Below are 19,136 nucleotides of genomic sequence, written 5' to 3'. Positions count from 1 at the left end.
CCTGAAACTATAAATCAGTCACAAATTCCATTAAGCTTATATTCAACTGTTCAGCCAAAAGAGGTGATTAAGCTACCATTGTCAGTTAACTGTTAGAAACATGAAAAGAAGGATTTTAAGAATGCGTTCACTCTTCCTTTATGAATGCTCCCTATGGTCATCACTTACTCTAATTCATACAAGCGGCAGAAATTTGCCTCTCTATTTTAAGACACAGAGAACATTTACTGAACCCAAAAAAATCCCAACATTTAACACCCTATCCCATGGAGCTGAGTAGGTTCAGATTTGAAACCCACATTTGACAAACTCTAAAGATTAAATTGTACCTTAAACACACAATTTTTATCTCTGAATATTTAAAGCTATTTCACTGAAATCTCTTTAACTGGAGATAGATCTATATTGAAGCACCCCAAATTTACCACAAAAACAATCATTGCAAAAGTCACTTGATGCTGCCAGTCAATACTCTTTAAGAAACCTTTCAAAGAGTATGAACATTAACTTAACTTACTAGAGAGTGAGAGAGGGAAGAATTGTGAGAGGAATCTTCTACAGTAAACCAGCTGCTAAGCAACCACATCCCTAACTGCACTGACAAATCCCAAAGTTCAGAACTGCTAAATTTCAGGTTTGGCTGCGATTCGACTTCCAAAAGGAAAAAGTATATGAGAGTAGAGACATAGAACACCTGTTACTGGAACTTTTAATATCACTGAGTTCTCTCGCTTATTCATACAGCACTACCTATAACATTTGTGATAAGAAAACATCCAAATAATGAGAACAGTATTATCCGTTTCCTCTTCCTCCTTTGTTTTAACAAAGGAGTCAACTGATATAAATGTAAGGATATAAACAAAGACATAGTTCTGTCTTAAAACACTGCGTATTTTTTTAGGTCCCTCTGCTTAGGAATATTTCCAGAAAGGAGAATAATTTTTAAAGTCTTGCTCATTTTCAAGATTTTCTTTCACTTTCAGACTATTTTTTTAATATTTGCATTTCTGTTACTATAAACTTGAATGCAGCTTTAGACATGCTCAACATAGTGCAGATAAATTGGCAGATCCCTGTCTTAATAGATGTATGCTCAAAATAAAGCTGAATAATGTGGTAAAGGCATTATAAAAAGACAAAATATGTTGATCACACACTCTATCTGACCCTTATCTAAAAAGGGACTGATCTTTCAGGAATAGCTGTGGGGTATTTAATGTAGGCAACACAGCCATAAATAAAAGTTTAAATCAAGTTAATATCAATACTGCAAAGTGTTTTGTATGTATGTTTTAAAAACAGTAAAAGGTTGGTGTGAACGACAGCCAAATTAGTGAAAATTGATATAATAATTTCTGTAAAGCAAACTTCTACAGACAGAATTACTGTAGTTCCATGGAGAAGACAACTGAGTTTCTACATCTGTCTTTTCATACAATTTTTTTCTAATCACTTGAAATTCTGGAAATATAGAATAAACAGTACAGTTCTGAGAATATATGCACAAGATTCATCCTAGTTAAAAAAATACATTCAAATAAAGAACTCAGCTGAATCTCTAGGTTAATGATATTCATCCATACACTTAGGTTAATCTCCAGATTATATACAGAACTTGAGAAGTTTCTTACTTCCTCCCACAACTGAAGGGTAACAACCTCTGAAGAACATCTAAAAACCCAACAAAATTACTATTCATCTCTAACTTAAGAGTAATGAAACTAGCTGTTTAAAAATAAGGTAAGGTTTTTCTAAAACTTACTATAACATAAAAAAAACCCAGTATGGGATTATATTATATTATTTAGTGAGCTGGATGTTGGATATGAACTGGAATATTTTCAAGAAAAACAAAATTAAGGGAGCTACTGTAAATTTTATGTATTCACTAACAATTACGTAAGTGGACACAAAACTTACACAAGTTAGTAAGAGGAGTTTTGAGACTTATTCTGTAATTGCTGGGTCTACAGTCTAGTTCATTCCAGCTTCTACTTCTCTCATACAGGAGCCAGAAAGAACTGTCTTTTTTTTATATAGTCTTTTCTAAGAGTTCAACATCGTGTCCTGAAGCAGTCATACAAAACACACTGAGGCACTCTGCTGGTAACCAATATATCTGCAGTCTGAAGTAATAAATTTACAAATACCCTAATAACCACAAATTAGAACACATTGCCAAAACCTACCTCTAAGTTGTTGATCTGTGTTTTTTTTAAACGTAGAACAAATTTGAATGCCATGAGTAAATAACAAGAAACAGACTTTTCAAATTATTTCTTTTACAATACCAATTCCAAGAGACTTCATTTGAGTTACTTTTTAGTTCAGGATCCTATTGCAGCCTTAATTACCCAGAATCAAAAGAAACTGTCAAGTGCATACAAAGACTATGCCTAAGAGTTATAGCAGATTAATGTAAAAATAAAAATATGTATTTTAACTATTTTAAAAGCAGTCATTTAAAAACATTTTAAATTCATTATTTTTGTTCGATTTCACAAGTCTACTTGCAAAGTCTGTTTTTTAAATCTTCTTTATGCATCATGAAAACCCTTACTTTCAACATACCAATCAGAAAATGCAACCTTCATTTTTAAATTTTATGCAAATGCCACAGTTGTCAGATGAAATATACTCCACAATTGGTAAATAGCTCTAACACAGAGTTTCTGAATGCCTGTTTTCTCAAGAGGTGGTGCAAATGTTATGTGGAAGCACAGTATATAGAGAGTTTAAGAATATATAACACCCTTCAGGTGCTGCTCTGTGTCCCTCAGCCTCAAACACTGCCATTCACCATGCATGAAGGAGCACGACACACGTGGTTACTTTCAGCAGCTTCCAAACCCATAGGTGGTTAAGTTGAGAACCCCTACACCCTTTCTTGCAATCATCTTTAAAAACAAACGCTTGTTCTGGCAACCAGGTTTGGAGTACACGGAAGATACCCACACAGAAATACTGACCAGGTGAGTGGAAAAGTCTCTGTTTAAGAGCTAATACTGCACTTAGCAACTTTGTTTTAGTGTTCCCTGCGATGTCCAGAGGCGAAAGTCAGCAAAACTGAAGTTGTTCAAGCTGCACGCCTACCCTACCCAAGACAATACTCGTTTCATTCTCCTACATCTATACACTAAGGACTGACCGTCCAAAGGGTCCCATTTTGGTGTTCAGTGTTAGCTGTCTTTCTCTATACTTGTCAGTTATTTTACAGACATTTTACAGTTTGATTCTGACCACAAAGATTGAGACTGAAGCCACAAAATAACAGTGTCTTTCTCACTTGTCAAACAACATCCATCAATATTCAAATACACTTAACATAAAACTTGTGACTTCCAGTTTAAATACTCTATCTTCTCGGCAAATTTAGTTCCAAGTCTCTACACAGGAATTATTTAACTCTGAAGATATACTGGGTAAAGTTAAATATTGTCCATGAATTTCCGTAAAAACATAGTTAGCTGACAATTTAAAATGAAATATCATAAAAAGTAATCTTAAATTACAAAACTAAAATCAGACATGCAAAATACATTCATTACCTAGAGCTGAAATAATTAAAAAATTGCTGAGAGATCTAGAGGAAATTAGAGGTCAATATTAGAACACAAAATCCAAATAAGCCTCTGAAAAAAACCCTGACAAAGACAGATCTCAGTACTTACCCATCATTGGAACATGTCAAAAATTCTTCTTTTATTTTTGGATGCCAACAGCCTGAATTGAGCATTGCTGTGTGACCCTAAGAAAATAAACACAAAGAGGTTTTACAAGCTTTTATGAATTTTATTTAATAGTCTTCAAGTGTAATCACAGGAAAAGTGGGGGAAAAATCAGACCCTTCTGACCACAGCAATGGCTGACCAACATCACAATGTTCTAACAGATTTTATGTATTCTACTTAATTTCATCTTTTCTTCTTTTCATTTATGAATTATAAAACCCCTGCCATTCTTCTGGGGTTTTTTGTTTCTTTGTTTTTGTTTGGTTGTTTTGGTGGTCGGTTTGTTTTTTTCCCCAGAAAATGGCATGGAATCATACCTCCCCTTTTTCTCTTGGGAGAACTGTTGTAATGTAGAGAAAGGACGACACAATAGGCATTAATATGGTGTTACACAAATTGTTCCAAGCTACACAAAAATAAACAGGAATGACAAGAACTACCAGGGTGATACAGTACACCTACTGCACGCCAAACTACACTGGACAAATACTTTGTTGGGGGAAACTGAGGAAACAGAATTCTAAAGTCAAGATGGACTTAACATCAGGTGAGTTTTTCAGGAAAGATTAGAAGGTGCAAATTCAGTAGTCATCCCAGTCTCTTTAGGATGGAACAATCCAGAAGGTAAAGATTTTATCCAGAGTAAGCGATTGGCATTATGGTGACTATGAATATAAAAATATCTTTGCCCAGTTGTCTCTGAAGTACAGGAACATGCTCATTGACCTCATTCAAAGAGAAATTTGTAAACTACTCTTGTAATGCTGGAATTATTTCAGTCGCTTTAAGCACAAATAGAGAGAGGAATACTGAAAAGTTAATGGGGCGATATAACAAATATTTTAGCATTTTGACTGCTGGACCACAATACACCAGAATTCCAGAAGTTTACAAGAGAAAGAAAATCTGAATTATTTTAAAGTACCCAAGAATTAAAGCAGATGTTAGTATTTGATGGTTTTATACACACATCACTAGCCAAAACAAATAGTCATCTGACAAGGACAGCTTTAGGCAAAACAGCATTTAGCCTAGTAATTTGGCAGTATGCTTTAGAAACAATAAATAAATCAACTTTACCATCAGTTTGAGCAGTAGTTTTTATCATTACTTTTTAGACTTAAGCTACTTAAAAAACTGACCCTAAATTAAATCATCTGCGTAAACAGAATCCTTGCCTCATGCAGTTTATGGAAATATGAAGGCAAACTGGTCAAGACCCAATCAACTGTTGTTAAAATATTTCAAAGCTCTGACACAGTCCTTCCACATTTGCAATTTTAACTACCATTTAAAACGTATATATTGTAGCTTATTAGTCTTGCACTCATGACATGCAAGTACAATAATAACAACCTCCACTCCTGCATTGAAAGAGGTAAATTCTATCAGCAAAAGAACAGAGGTAAAAGAAAGCAAGGGGCTAGAACACATCCATAGATTCTAACATAGGTTTTGGTTGCTTGGACAAGGATATAGGGGAATATGAGAATCTCTTAAAAGATATGCTTTTAAATAGATGTGAAGAGACCTCTTGAGCTCATCTAGGTCAACCTCACGCTCAATGTCATATTATAGCCAACATCAGATCAGGTCAGCCACATCTTTGTCTAGCTGGGTCCTGAAAATGTTCATGGACAGAGGTCACACAGCTTCCAGCATGTATCAATACATGGGACTATTGCACCACAGAGACAGGACTTTGCATTCTTCCTTACTGAACTTCAAGAGGTTCCTCATTAAAAGCAAAAATACAGTACATTTTCTATCTTTTGGCATTAAATTAATTTTTTGCTTTACCTTTGTGTTTGTCATATCCACAATGTATTGGTCTCCTTTTATGCATTCCATTACCGGGAAGCCATCTCTATCAAGCACTTTTGCCTGAGAGTTACCAGAGACGACGAGAATGACATCTCCTGTGCTGCTGTACTGTAAAGATTTGATTTGGTGACTAAAAAAGAAAAAAAAAAAAGTTTCAATTAACTTCAGTTCCTGTAATCCTGCACTGAAACAAAAGTGCCAATGGTGAGAACATGTGTTGCAGAAATAGACCTATATATATTCTTATACCAAAAAGGGGAGGGAAAAAAAAAATCCGACTGAGATTCATCAATTGCAGCTTTTCATTCCTCTCTGTATGTGCACGTCAACTTTCCTTTTTCAGCTACACAGCACATCAAACAGCATTATTTACAAAGTTGGCACCTAAATTGTAATTTATTATACTTTAAGAATGCTCTCATAATTCCAAATGAAAAATAATGTGAGATTCAGCTCTTCAGGGGTCAAGGTTGTCATCTTCTCAAAAGCAACATATGGATTTACAGTAATCTATGAATTACTATGTAATTATGTTGATGTCCTACATAAAACACCACTGTACATAGTAAACCAGAAAATCAGTTGTATGTCAGCATTTTTGCAGCTTTCTCTATGTTCAGGGCTACAGTTTCATCAGAATCCTGGATAAAGTTGAATATACCATGAACCCTGGAAACATGACAGAAGATAACATCATGGAATCATAAAAATGTTCTGGTTGGAAAAGACTTTTAAGACCATAAGGTCCAACCATCAGCCTAGTATTGGCAATTCTACCCTAAACCATGTCCCTAAGCATTACATCAACTTGATTCTTAAATACTTCCAAGGATGGCGACTCCAACACTGCCATGGGCAGCCCGTTTCAATGCTTGACAACCCCTTCCATGAAGAAATTGTTCCTACTACCCAATCTGAACATCCCCTGGCACAACTTGAGGCCATTTCCTCTCGTCCTGTTGCTTGTCACTTGGAGAACAACCCCCACCTCTCTACAACCTCATTTCAGGCAGCTGTAGAGAGCGATCTGGTCCCCCTGAGCCTCCTCTTCTCCAGGCTGAACACCCCCAGCCACCTCAGCCCCTCCTCACAGGACTTGTGCTCCAGACCCTTCCCCAGCTCCACTGATATTCTCCAGACCCACTCCAGTCCCTCAGTGTCTTTCTTGGAGTGAGGGGCCCAAAACTGAACCCAGGATTTGAGGTGCGGCCTCAGCAGTGCCCAGTACAGGAGGACAATCCCTGCCCTGGTCCTGCTGGCCACACTGTTCCTGACACAGGCCAGGATGACACTGGCCTTCTGGGCCACCTGGGCACACTGCTGGCTCATAGTCAGCTGGCTGACCAACACCCCCAGGTCCTTTTCCACTGGGTAGCCGGGGTGATCTGCCCCGCCACTCTGCCCCAAGCCTATAGCACTGCAGGGGGTTGTTGTGACTCAAGTGCAGGACTGAGCACTCGTTGAACCTCACACAGTGGCCTCAGTCCATCGATCCAGCCTGTCCAGATCCCTCTGAAGACCCTTCCTACCCTCAGGCACATCAACACTCCTGCCCAATTTAGTGTCATCTACAAACTTACTGAGGGTGCACTTGATCCCCTCATTGAGGTCACTGATGAAGATGTTAAAAAGAGCTGGTCCCAACACTGAGCCCTGGAGAACACCACTTCTGACCATCCACCAACTGGGTTTAACACCATTCACCACAATTCTTTGGGCCTGGCCATCCAGCCAGATCTTAACCTAGCTGAACATACACCCATCCAAGCCACGAGCTGCCAGCTGCTCCAGGAAAATGCTGCGGGAAATGGCATCAAAGGTTTTACTAACGTCTAGGCAGACAACATCCACAACCTTCCCCTCAACTACAGAGTAGATCGCCTTGTCATGGAAGGGATCATGTTAGTCAAGCAGAAGTTGCCTTTCACAAACCCCCGCTGACTGGGCCTGGCCACCTGGTTGCCCTATAAATGCCGTAAGCATCTTATCTAAGCTTTCTGCTTTATGAAATTCACTGCAGCTACTGTATCTGAAGCAGATATCCCTTTGACCCCCTACCAGGCTATACTCCATTACAAGGATGACAAAGAATGCAAAGCATTCTACCCATTTCACACCTGCTAGAATTCAGATCCTGGCATATTAACAGAATGTGCACAGTAACATTACTTTAATGCTTCAGCTCTGCAAATAAATTAACCCCAAATCAAGCAGTGGAATGCAATTGCCAGCTAGATTTGGATTCCCACACCATCCAAACTGTCTGCAAAGGTATATCTGACTTTTGGGCAAGAACATGTGCATTTGAATACTAGTAACTAAGAAAACTACTTTTTAACACAATTTCACAACAGTAAAATTAGAACTCAAATGACCAACAAAATGACTATGAAACTTGTAACTTAAGAATTTAACATTTCACATCTCATAAGGTAGTGACTTCATGACTGACTCAGCAGTAGCTATTATCTGTTAAATCTATCCTCAAACTGTGACTTACTACACAAAACACAAAATGTCGTAATACATATTTTAAAAGTTCAGCACTGATCACAGTAATATAAACTAAACATAAGTTTCTCATTCAAAAAATGTTTGGCAAAACTGATTACATTGTGATTCAAAAGCCAAAAATTGCTTCAAGCACCCTATTATGTAATACAAACTGGCAGCCAAATTGGCCAAAGTACTATAAACTCTGCCTTTTAGTAGAAAGGAGACACTCAAATCTCGGAATTTCCGAAATAGATCACAGGCAGCGTCTGAAAAAGCATTCTGAGCCTCAAGAGCAAATTGGATACTTTCTCAGAAGAGAGGAAAGAAGGCCAGCCACATTAAGCTCAGAGGCACACTGAAAAAATGAAAAAGAAACCCACAAGAGAAACAGTATCAGAAGTCTAGAATATTCCCTGCAGACAGATGATACCTGAAGGGGGCCTACAAGGGTGCTGGGAGAGGACTTTTTACAAGAGCCTGTAGTGACAGGACAAGGGGTAACGGGTACAAATTGAAATCAGGGAGGTTTAGATTAGATATCAGGAAGAAATTCTTCACGGAGAGGGTGATGAGGCACTGGAAGAGGTTGCCCAGAGAAGCTGTGGATGCCCCATCCCTGGAAGTGTTCAAGGCCAGGCTGGGTGAGGCTTGGAGCAACCTGGTCTAGTGGAACGTGTCCCTGCCCATGGCAGGGGGGTTGGAACTGGATGGATCTTTAAGATCCCTTCCAACCCTAACCATTCTGTGATTCTATGATTCTCTGATAAACCTAGACTAAAGAATCCATCAGATTCAGCTTTAGATCAAGAAGTGCATCTTAGAAATTAAAAAGATCTTCCCCCGTTCTACTTCCGAGTGCTCTTGCACATGACGCGTACAAAGCTCAAAATATTCTTGAGCCTCACCTGAGTACTCTGTGCAGAATGAGCACAGTGGGAACATTGCTTATAATTCATCAAATCAGTCATGTGCAAAAACGAGCCTGAGAGAAAAGATTTCCACAACTTTCATCTGAAGGGGAAAAAAACCCCAAACACACACCTATGTGACTGTGCAATGCAACTTTGACAATCATGTCCAAAAACTGGTTCTGTAAGCAGGGTATTTGCCCAGGGCCAGAAGTTAGAGCTTTTCAGATGTTTTTTGGAGTATGACCAAGAGGGAGGCTCTGCAGAGGCACTTCAAGAGACCATTTTTGGTTCTTATTAATCTTAAAGCAATAGTCTTGGGAAACTTACAAACACAGGTCCCTTTAATAGCATTAATCCAAGCCATTTTGATTTAAAGCTGCCAAACGTGCATAGTACTTTCTGCCAGGACCTGCAGAACAAAGTTACGTCCATGGGTAGAATCATGACGCACAATAATTTCTGCACACGTAACTCAGCTTTGCTGTACCACTGTCTTCGCCTTTTACACTGACATATGGTTTTAAGGTACTGGTTTTTTGTCAGGCCTTTTTTTTTTTTTTTAACTCCCTCACATCCCAAATCCAAGGAGAAATTAACAGAGCAACCTGATATTACACTACAAAACAGAGCCTGGACAGCATAGAATTCTCCTCAGAGTTTTTTATTCTTAAAATGAAATAAAATTTATGGCTACAGAACTGGATTTCTGGTAAAACCTAAAGCTTCCATACAAGAACTCCTCAGAATTCTTCAAAATTAAGATCTGTGAATTCCAAGAGTCCTTGCAATAAATTACATAGTGTAAAAAAAAAAAAAAGAATATAAATACACATAGGCTATAAATGTTCCATATCGTGCCTCACCATCAGCATGAATTAACTTTTCCTTGAGTTTAGATCTTTTAACCAGGCAAACATACACTTCCAGTTTAATGTTTGCATGTATTTCATTTATACCTCAATGGATTCAAACCACAAAACTGTAACTTTCACCAAAAACATTCACATAAAAACACTTATAAGATACTTATAATACACTAAACAGTGTCAGGGATACCAAGCACTTTAAGCTCATATTTTACCATCATTTTTTTTCCAAAAGGAGACTACAAATGTATTTGCAAGCTGTTTTCCATGAAATGGGAAATTAACATACAGTGTACTTGTGTCTTTTCTACTGTATTTATGTCTTATACCATTATTACCACACACTACTAAATCTGAATGTACTCTTCTGCTCAATTTGGAAATGCTGCAGCTAAAATAATCTCCTGCTGTGGGAGTAAAGACTGTCAGCTCTTTCCTACTGCTCAGTTATGACAGCAGAAAGGAAAATACCATTTGTACCCAAGTAACTAATTGTACAAACGTAACTCGTGCCAGCAAAGTCTGAATGTGATTTCACATTTGGTGAATTCCATTTATTTATTTATCTCAAAGCAACACATTTACTTTGAAAACATAAGTTATTAAACGTGCCATTCATTGGTTTATTTTAACAAAGTAAGTTTGCAAAGAGGTTTGAATTGCATAACAAATCAAAGCACACTTTATTTTCCTGAATTTTCAGTTTAGAATGTCTGTAGAATCCCTTTCTAGTCTGCTCCCTTTCACGCTAACAAATACAACTTTTTCTTGTCTTTCATTATAGAATTAATGTCAAAACTCTAGACAATTACTCATCCACGTTCTAACCTTCCAAACCGGCAAAAATTCATCTGTAGCTTTTTAAGATAATAATGATTAAAAATAGATTCCACGAACTACTTACTGCACATAATAAATTTCAATCCCTTTATTAAAGATGCCGAAACGTCTTACAAAGTGCACCACATTAGTTAGACATTACAAAGGAACTTGCTAGAACAAATGTTTTGTTAATTTATGAACGTGTTTTTCTCAAAGTTCACTGTGCATGAGACACACACTCCTTTTGAAGGAGTTTCATGTACTGATTCTCTGCAATAAGTAAATTCATTCAGTTCCTTTAGTTGCTCAAGTATCAGGGAATAGTATGGAAATGGTGCTCAAAAATGCTTCCTATTTTTTTCATTTACATTATATGCATAAATGTAAATAAATATATAGCTTTTTCTTTACGTATTACTACAGACATACTTTTTTAATGCACAATATATTGCTATTCAATTATCATTGCAATGCGAAGGACCAGTGCTTCCAGAAAGAGAAGACTGAATGAAAATTAGACACACACACACACTCCCCCCAAAATACTGGCAGCAGCTACAGAGGCTTTCTTCTCTTGTTCATTAATTTTATACATAGGAAGAGTGTATTCTATTGATGTCAATTAAAACTACAAAAGTCAATCTGTCTCTTTGAGAGGTTCATAATCTATTTACTGATACACTCTGAACAATTTCATGTGCAATTAAACAACTTAATTCACCCGTAGCTTTCTAAAAGTAGAAAACATGCAAGTTGTTGGAAAAAGCATGAAAAGACATAAGCAGACAAGTTCTAAGGTTCACAATCCATTTACCATAAACAGTATTACAGGATACAAAGCATTTTAAACAAGCTAACTTGCAATGCTTTTGTGCATTCTATTTGGAGCTTAAAAAAAAGCACAGTCTTAAGTGAAAAAGACAGTCTTGATACCTACCATTCACAAGGCTGGAGTGACCGAAAAGCTTGAAGAGAGGCGTCCATTCCAGCAAAATCCCAAAATTTAATGTCATAATCATATCCACCAGTTATCAAACGAGCTCCTGAAGGATCCAACCCCAAAGCAGAAACCTGTAGAGGAAAAAAAAAAAAGTTAAGTTTATTCAAGGTTCTTTTTTTTTTTTTCCCCCCTGCAGTTTTTCAGTTCTAACCAAAACATAAAGAACTATTAAAGTAAAAGAAATAATGCAGTGTACTGGTTTCTTCCTGCAATACATCAGCTGTATTTTGGTTTTGAGTTTTCACTCCTTGTATAATGCCGAGTACTTTGGAAAGGGTAGGGAGAATGGAAATGAAAAATACATTATCTGAATAAACCGCTGAAGACAGCTGAGAAAAGCTAATTTGCAGTATTTGTTTTCTAAACAACTCATTGCAGAATTTGGATGTGTTTCATTCTACTCTAGACTTTTCTCAAATAATAACCACAAGTAATATGCCTAGCAAGACAGTGAAATGGCAATTAACATTTATAAGTTTTAAGTTTTTGAGCTAGTTTGTTCCAGATAGTTCATGTGCCTATATATGTTGTTTCGTTAAATTTCTCCTCCAAAAAAGGGTGCAAAAATAAATTTAATTAAAAACAATCACAAATTTAAAAATAAAAAATACAGTTTTAACTAATAAAAAAGTTCATAAAATAAATTACCAAATCTAGTTGCTCTATACATAAAACTAGCTGTTTAAAGCTACTCAGACCCTTAAGGAAAGAATGCTTAATGCTCATTACTCTCATTTGTTATCCTGAAATCAAACATTGAGTAAAACAGCATTGTTAGTAAAAATCCCATTTTAATTCTCTATTTGAAGATCTTATTGTAGTGTTCAAATCACCATATGGAGAAGTGACAGTAACCAAAAATATCTCATTGATTAAACAGCCTTGGATTTACCTTCAAAATTATTTCTTCCCTGTTCTCATGTACGAAAATATTATCTGCTACCATGACTTCAACAGTTAATAAAATATTATCTAGACAATGTAGTAAACTGATTTGTAAATCAAGTAAAGAGATTAACTCTCCAACATTAAGTTGTCTGCATGACAGAAGGGTGAAAAGTGATGCCAAAAACTTGAACTCGAGTATTTTTAGGCTTACTCAAAAGTAAACCCAACCTGAAATGTTAAAGTGACTAAAAATGCTTTCATAAGAAGATAAAACCCACGCAGAATTCATGCTTAGGTTTTGACACCTGGAACATAATTTAGCCTTTACTAGGCATTTCCACTTAAGCAGACCATGGGTAAAACCAGAGGATGAATTTTAACCATTGGACAAAAAAGAGTGTCATCCCACATACATAAGATAAGTAATAATCAGACACAGAAAGCCTTTCACAACGAGGACGACAGTCTCCAACACAAGAACTTTAAGTTGTAATACTAATAATAATAATATTAGTAAAAATAACATTTTTTAAACTTCTACAAAACACATTGAAAGGGATTTTGGTGAGCTGAGGTTGTGAAGGAGAAATAAAAAAAAACATATTTCACAGGAACATTCAGAAGTATAGAAAACTGTGTGCAAAAAGAACAACCAAATAAAAACTGTCTAAACAGTAAAAGAAAGAAAAGCCTTACTTTCTGAGTGAAAGGTAATACCTGAGAATAGTGTCATGGCTATAGCTAGTAATACTAACCTCTTAAGGGAAGAAAAAAAAAAAAAAAAACCTACACCACCAACAACCCAGGCCAATTACTTTCAGATGCCTAAACCTGTATTAAAAATTCCATATGCCTATGAATAATGATTATAACAACATGCATGGAAGGATGCTCATCTCTATATATCTACTATATATATTCTTTACGTGTATACATGCAAAATACTCACAGTCACTCTGATTTAATGGAGACGGATAGAAGTATCAACAAAAATCCTTGTCTCAAAGATGTATCAGTCTACTGTACTATTTTTGAAAGCTTTTGTATATACACCATGCCATGGAGATTTTTAAAAGTTACACGAACTGTTGAATAGTTCCAACATGAAACACACTTTAAAAAAGTTGAATTTATAGAATCATAGAGCGGTTTGGGTTGGAAGGGACCTTAAAGCCCATCTAGTACCAACCCCCCTGCCATGGGCAGGGACACCTTCCACTAGACCAGGTTGCTCAAAGCCTCATCCAGCCTGGCCTTGAACACTTCCAGGGACGGATTATCCACAGCTTCTCTGGGCAACCTGTTCCAGTGCCTCAATACCCTCTCTGGGAAGAACTTCTTCCTGATATTCAACCATGAGATATTCCCTTTTCCATACCCAGCTGAAAAAGTAACTACAGAAAAATGAATGTTTCAATATAAACAGCAGTTATTGATAGAATTTATTCTCTGAAATGCAAAATTTGATTTTTAAAATTAAGGTTTCCTTATAGGAAGAGTATGGGCTTCTTTGGAGCTTTCTTTTTCCTGTTTCGTTTTGGAAAGGTTCACTTAGATACTCCTTATTTTATCAGGGACTCATTTTCAGTCATCTTCTCCTTAAGGCTTATACTGCTCCTCATGCTGCTGGTACCTCACTGTATTTCAAACATACAGTGCCACCATATAGACTTCAGGTCAAAAAAAAGTCCCTTCGAGAAAACCAAGATGTTGCAGAAATGATGCTGCTGTCAGGCAAATGACTCTTCCCTAATCTGATTGTCCTGCTCTATTTTAGAGGCTTTCACTTGCAGAAATCTTATCTTTTGGAGAACGTTTAAAACCTCACTCTTCTAAAGAATATAAAAGATCATCAGATGTCCTAAATCCAGTGCCCCCAGAAAGATCTCATTTACAGAGTTACTCAGATTCAACATTTTTCTTTTTACTTCCCTGAATCAAATGTTTAAATATACTTCTTTGTGCTATTCCCAAGAATGAATTAATCTCCACTTAGTGATTATGTCACACTGACGTATTTGATTTTCAAATGAAACAGATGCCAACTCTTACGTGTTTAAAAAAAAAAAAACACCAAACAAAACCTACCTCCTCTTACCATTTAAATGCCTATTCAAACCCCACTCATTTCATTCATAATTTCTAAAATGCAGAAAAACTGGGCATCTCCAAACTAATCACACATTCAATTAATAGACTCAAGTGTTCTATTCTACAATAACCACTATAGGAAGCAACCGCTGTCGTATGGGATGTTAGAAAGCACATTGTTCAGATCGCCTCTGATGATGTATTCTTTCTCATATCCACCTATGCATCAGAAGTGTCAGGAGAAATATATATATATATGTGTATAAATATATATTTCAGAAGTTTCATTGGGAACAGTAACTCTTACTACCCTGTACAAGCAAGCCAACTGGGAAATTAATCAGGTTTCTGGGAAGACTCTCCAGCTTGGGAAATCTTTTCTGAGACTTCTCAGCTGCACGAGAATAAAGTCATCATCAAACCCAGGTTCACAGATTGAATAGGTACAGATGGATACCTAAGTTTAGCTGAAATACAGTACATTCAGTGAACGTAGTAAGGCTGTCTATTTAAACACTGGGGTGAAACACTGGTATCAAGATACAACATTGCTCTAATCCTTTTATGTGTCTAATGACATGCCTAAGTAGTTTCTTTATTCTAAAACAAACAAAACAAAAAGGTAAGTCATTCTACAGAAGACCTGTATAATTTTCAATTATATTCATCCAGTGCATCGTCTACTTCAACTGTGCTACATATACCCACATAATAAGTCAGCTGTGACCAAGGTGATGACAGCTGCAGTCTCATGCAGTCAAAATACCTCAGAAGTCTTCCAAAACGGTAACTTCCACCTTACAAAGCCTTTTAGTTAGAAATGGCATGAGTTTATGCTTTAAGAAGCCATCAAAAGATTCACTGGTTTAATATAGATAAAAATAATTCAAAAATTTCACATAATAAGGTTTCTTAGGAAACATATTCAAGAAATGTATTTGGTGGATGAAAAGCTGGACAAGAGCCAGTAATGTGCCTTCTCATCCCAGAAAGCCAATCATATCCTGGGCTATATCCAGAGCAGGTCAAGGGAGGTGATTCTGCCCCTCTCGTGAGACCCCACGTGCCGTTCTGCGTCCAGCTCCGGGGCCCCCAACATCAGAAGGACATGGACCTGCTGGAGCGAGTCCAGAGGAGGCCACGAAGATGCTCTGAGGGCTGGAGCACCTCTGCTGTGGCGACAGGCTGAGAGAGTTGGGCTTGTTCAGCCTGGAGAAGAGAAGGCTCCAGAGGGAGCCTAAAGTATGTGAAGGGCCCTAAAGAAAGCCGGAGGGGGACATTTCAAAAGGTGAAGGGGGACTTTTTCCTGTAGTGATAGGACAAAAAATGGAAATCTAATAAAGGCAAATTACACATTTCCTTAGATTGTTTAAGACCTAATAAAAAAAGCATTTTTCTCAAATACTTTTTTTATTTTTCTTTCCTTCCCTCCTCCCTGCCCCAACCCCGAGACATTCTCAGGAATACCATTAGTGAGAATTCTATTATTAACTAGCTGACAGGACTTCCACAGGTATATAACAATAAAAGAAATTCTAGTATCATTTCCTCATTCAAGCCTTACTCATGGTGCAAGCTGAAGAGGATACACAACAGCAGCATCTTTTTTTAATGACCTTTTAACGAACTTCGTAATTAACTTCTTTAAAAATACAGTGAAAGGATTTTGGAATAGATTCAGAGGCATTCATGGCTACAAAATAAGTTCCATTCTGTAAAACTAGATCTTCATTCAGTTAGCACATAAACCAGTTGAATTTGTGTTTGAAGATGCGATTATCCAGAGACAAAAATATTGATAACAAGAAATGGTACTTCCAATTTAGACAATGGTTCTTGAAAAAACAAATTGAAGGATCAATATTCAAAGAGAAACCTCAGTGTAGTCAAAGACAAAAACAAGGTTTCAAGAAATTGAGAATGGTGTAGAAAAGGCACTTACATTTTCAAGGACAATGAAAGAGACGTGTATTCAGCTAAAAAGAAGTCTTATAAACTTCAGCAGTAATATTCTCTTTGAAATCCATGACCAATCGAAGAAAGGTCTGGATTAGACATTTATCTACATTAGGAAGGTCTAGCCTGGAAGAGGTACTCTAATAATTGCAGATGAAGAAGAAAGTGAAACTATGAGTTAAATGGAACCACATTTGGATTATTACAAGAAAGTGAAGATGCAGTCCTAAAAAAACACTTTCAATTGTCATTAGAAAAGAGCGAGATTAAAATAACAACTTAGAATTAGTTTCTTGAACTTTAGGTGACAATAAGGATTTGTCAACTTATTTCACAGACTGGCTTAGCTGTATTTAAAAAAAAAAAAACAAACACAAAAAAAACCCACAATAAGTTTTGAAAATGTATATCACTTACTGTTTTTGTCCCATGTTGGAGTGTAATTTCGTGAGAATCTGGAATTTTCTTGACAGGGTTCTAGGGAAGAAAAGCAAAAATCCAACTCAGTGAAAATAGTGCTATGACAAAAAAACACCAATCAAACAAAAAAACCTAATACTGCCAGATTCATATAAAAGAAACATTTCCCTCACACCAGCCATAAACAACAGACTGATTCCAGATTTTAGGTTTCATAGATATACCCCTAAATATGAGGAATAAGTCATGAGACTACCTTAATAAGGAAAGAAAAAAAACAGGAAAACATTTCCTATGTTTCCCTCTTCAGAAAATGTTAAACTTCTCAATCACCAATATCTAACAATACTGAACTGTGATTTAGCCTACCTATCATTGTTACAGTGTCTTTTCAAATAAAAGGACGGAAGTAATAAAAAAAAAAACCACTATAAATTAATTACAGGAGCTAAGTTATCTATGTGGTTTAGTAAGATCATGAACTGGTTTCTCACTTCCACTTGTGACATTATCCCCAGCTCTCACGGGTCTTCACGACTGCCACTTTGATGGTAGCCATAACACAGTCAGTGTAATTCAGGAAATTTAATTTAATAGCCACATACAGATTGAAGGCAATTACAGTTTTAAATATCTAACATAACACACTAACATCTGTACCACAACATAAAAATAGTTTATTCACACAGAAAGATATGCACTGAAAATATTCGAGTGACAGCAATGTTCTACAAAGGTAATTTGAATCATTATGCTCAAAATTATCATTTGTCTGGTACCATTAATTTTCCTAAAACAGACATAATCTACCATTTTGATGCCTGACATCTCTGTTTAGAATTTTCTGTTGCCAAAGTTTTTATTATATGTTATATAACATTCCTTATTCATCTTTGCCAATTCTTTCCCTTTCTTTCATTCTTGCCACTGAGAGCCTCTATAGCATCAGGCTGATTTCCTATATACTCCTCTTATCCTGCAGTTCTATCAGTCTTATTTCTCTGATAAATAACTTCTGATTTTTTGCTACTTCTGTTTAGCTAAACCTATCCTTTCTCTAACTTTACTTCTTACTACTAACAGCAGCTCTGATCCAAAAATTACTGTGTAATTTCATTCCTTATTCACATGTACATATACAGAGACGCCAGCAGAAGATTCATTCCCTTTGTTTTCACATTCACAGCATATATCTTACTCACAGATGTTTGAACAGGAACTCAAGTATTAGCATAGAAATCATATATGCAGCCGAGCAAGAAAATATTAATGGGATTGTACTCCATGCTAAGTTCAAAAAGGTACCTACACATGACATTGTGAAAGGTTTAGCCCATGCAACATTAGGCACCACTTTCACAGACTCAGTGGTTTACAATTTAACAAGCAGGTGTAACTCAGAATTCCCAAGTGAAGCTGTGATTATGAAAATGAGTTTATTGTTCAGTTGACACTATAAAGCAGCCAGGCAAAGGTACAACTACAATACGAATTAAGTTTTCCATGCCTTATTGTTCCTTGCACTATAAATTTGTATTTGCTGTTCTCAGGATGCAAAAAACTGCTCAATAACCACTGCCTGTACTTGACATCTAAGCACAATCCATAAACATGGAAATGTGGGAAGGAAGCAAACAACTTCCAAGATCCATGCTGCCATCACCCAGAACAAAAGATGTAGTACTACCGTCAGTCAAAAGCTTTCACAGAAACCATCCATTGCTGGGTCCCCAGTTATAGAATCATAGAATGGTTTGGAATAGAAGGGACCTTAAAGATCAACTAGGACCACTCCCCCTGCCAGAGGCAGGGACACCTTCCACTAGACCAGGTTGCTCAAAGTCATTCTTACCTTAGCCACTACAAGGCTGCTTATTTTGTATTCCAATCTACTTAGCACAGTCATAGAATGGTTTGGGTTGGAAAGGACCATTTAAGGTTATGTACTCCAACCCCCCTGCAGTAACCACAGACACGTTCAACTAGATTAGGTTGCTCTGAGCCCTGTCCAGACTGACTTTGAAGGCTTCCAAGGATGGGCTTCTACCACCTCTCTAGGCAACCTGTGCCAATGTTTCACCACCCTCATTGTAAAAATATTTATTCCTAATATCTAGTCTAAATATCC

At 36.8% G+C, this 19,136-nt stretch overlaps 1 protein-coding gene across 1 annotated transcript; it reads right to left on the bottom strand.

Moving 5' to 3' along the window:
* Positions 1 to 3,674: 3,674 nt before the first annotated feature.
* LOC104515215 (WD repeat-containing protein 70-like) lies at positions 3,675 to 17,065 on the bottom strand (the record flags this gene model as incomplete). The annotated part of the gene is made up of 4 exons (XM_010159113.1): positions 3,675 to 3,751; positions 5,535 to 5,688; positions 11,591 to 11,724; positions 17,006 to 17,065. Coding segments are annotated over 4 exons (425 nt in total), but the record flags the coding sequence as incomplete, so codon positions are not given.
* Positions 17,066 to 19,136: the final 2,071 nt, after the last annotated feature.

Source organism: Eurypyga helias, unplaced genomic scaffold (assembly GCF_000690775.1).
Source record: "Eurypyga helias isolate BGI_N326 unplaced genomic scaffold, ASM69077v1 scaffold45839, whole genome shotgun sequence".
Classification (NCBI taxonomy): domain Eukaryota; kingdom Metazoa; phylum Chordata; class Aves; order Eurypygiformes; family Eurypygidae; genus Eurypyga; species Eurypyga helias.
Note: the sequence above shows the minus strand (reverse complement) of the source record. Positions and strands in the feature narration are given on the sequence as shown.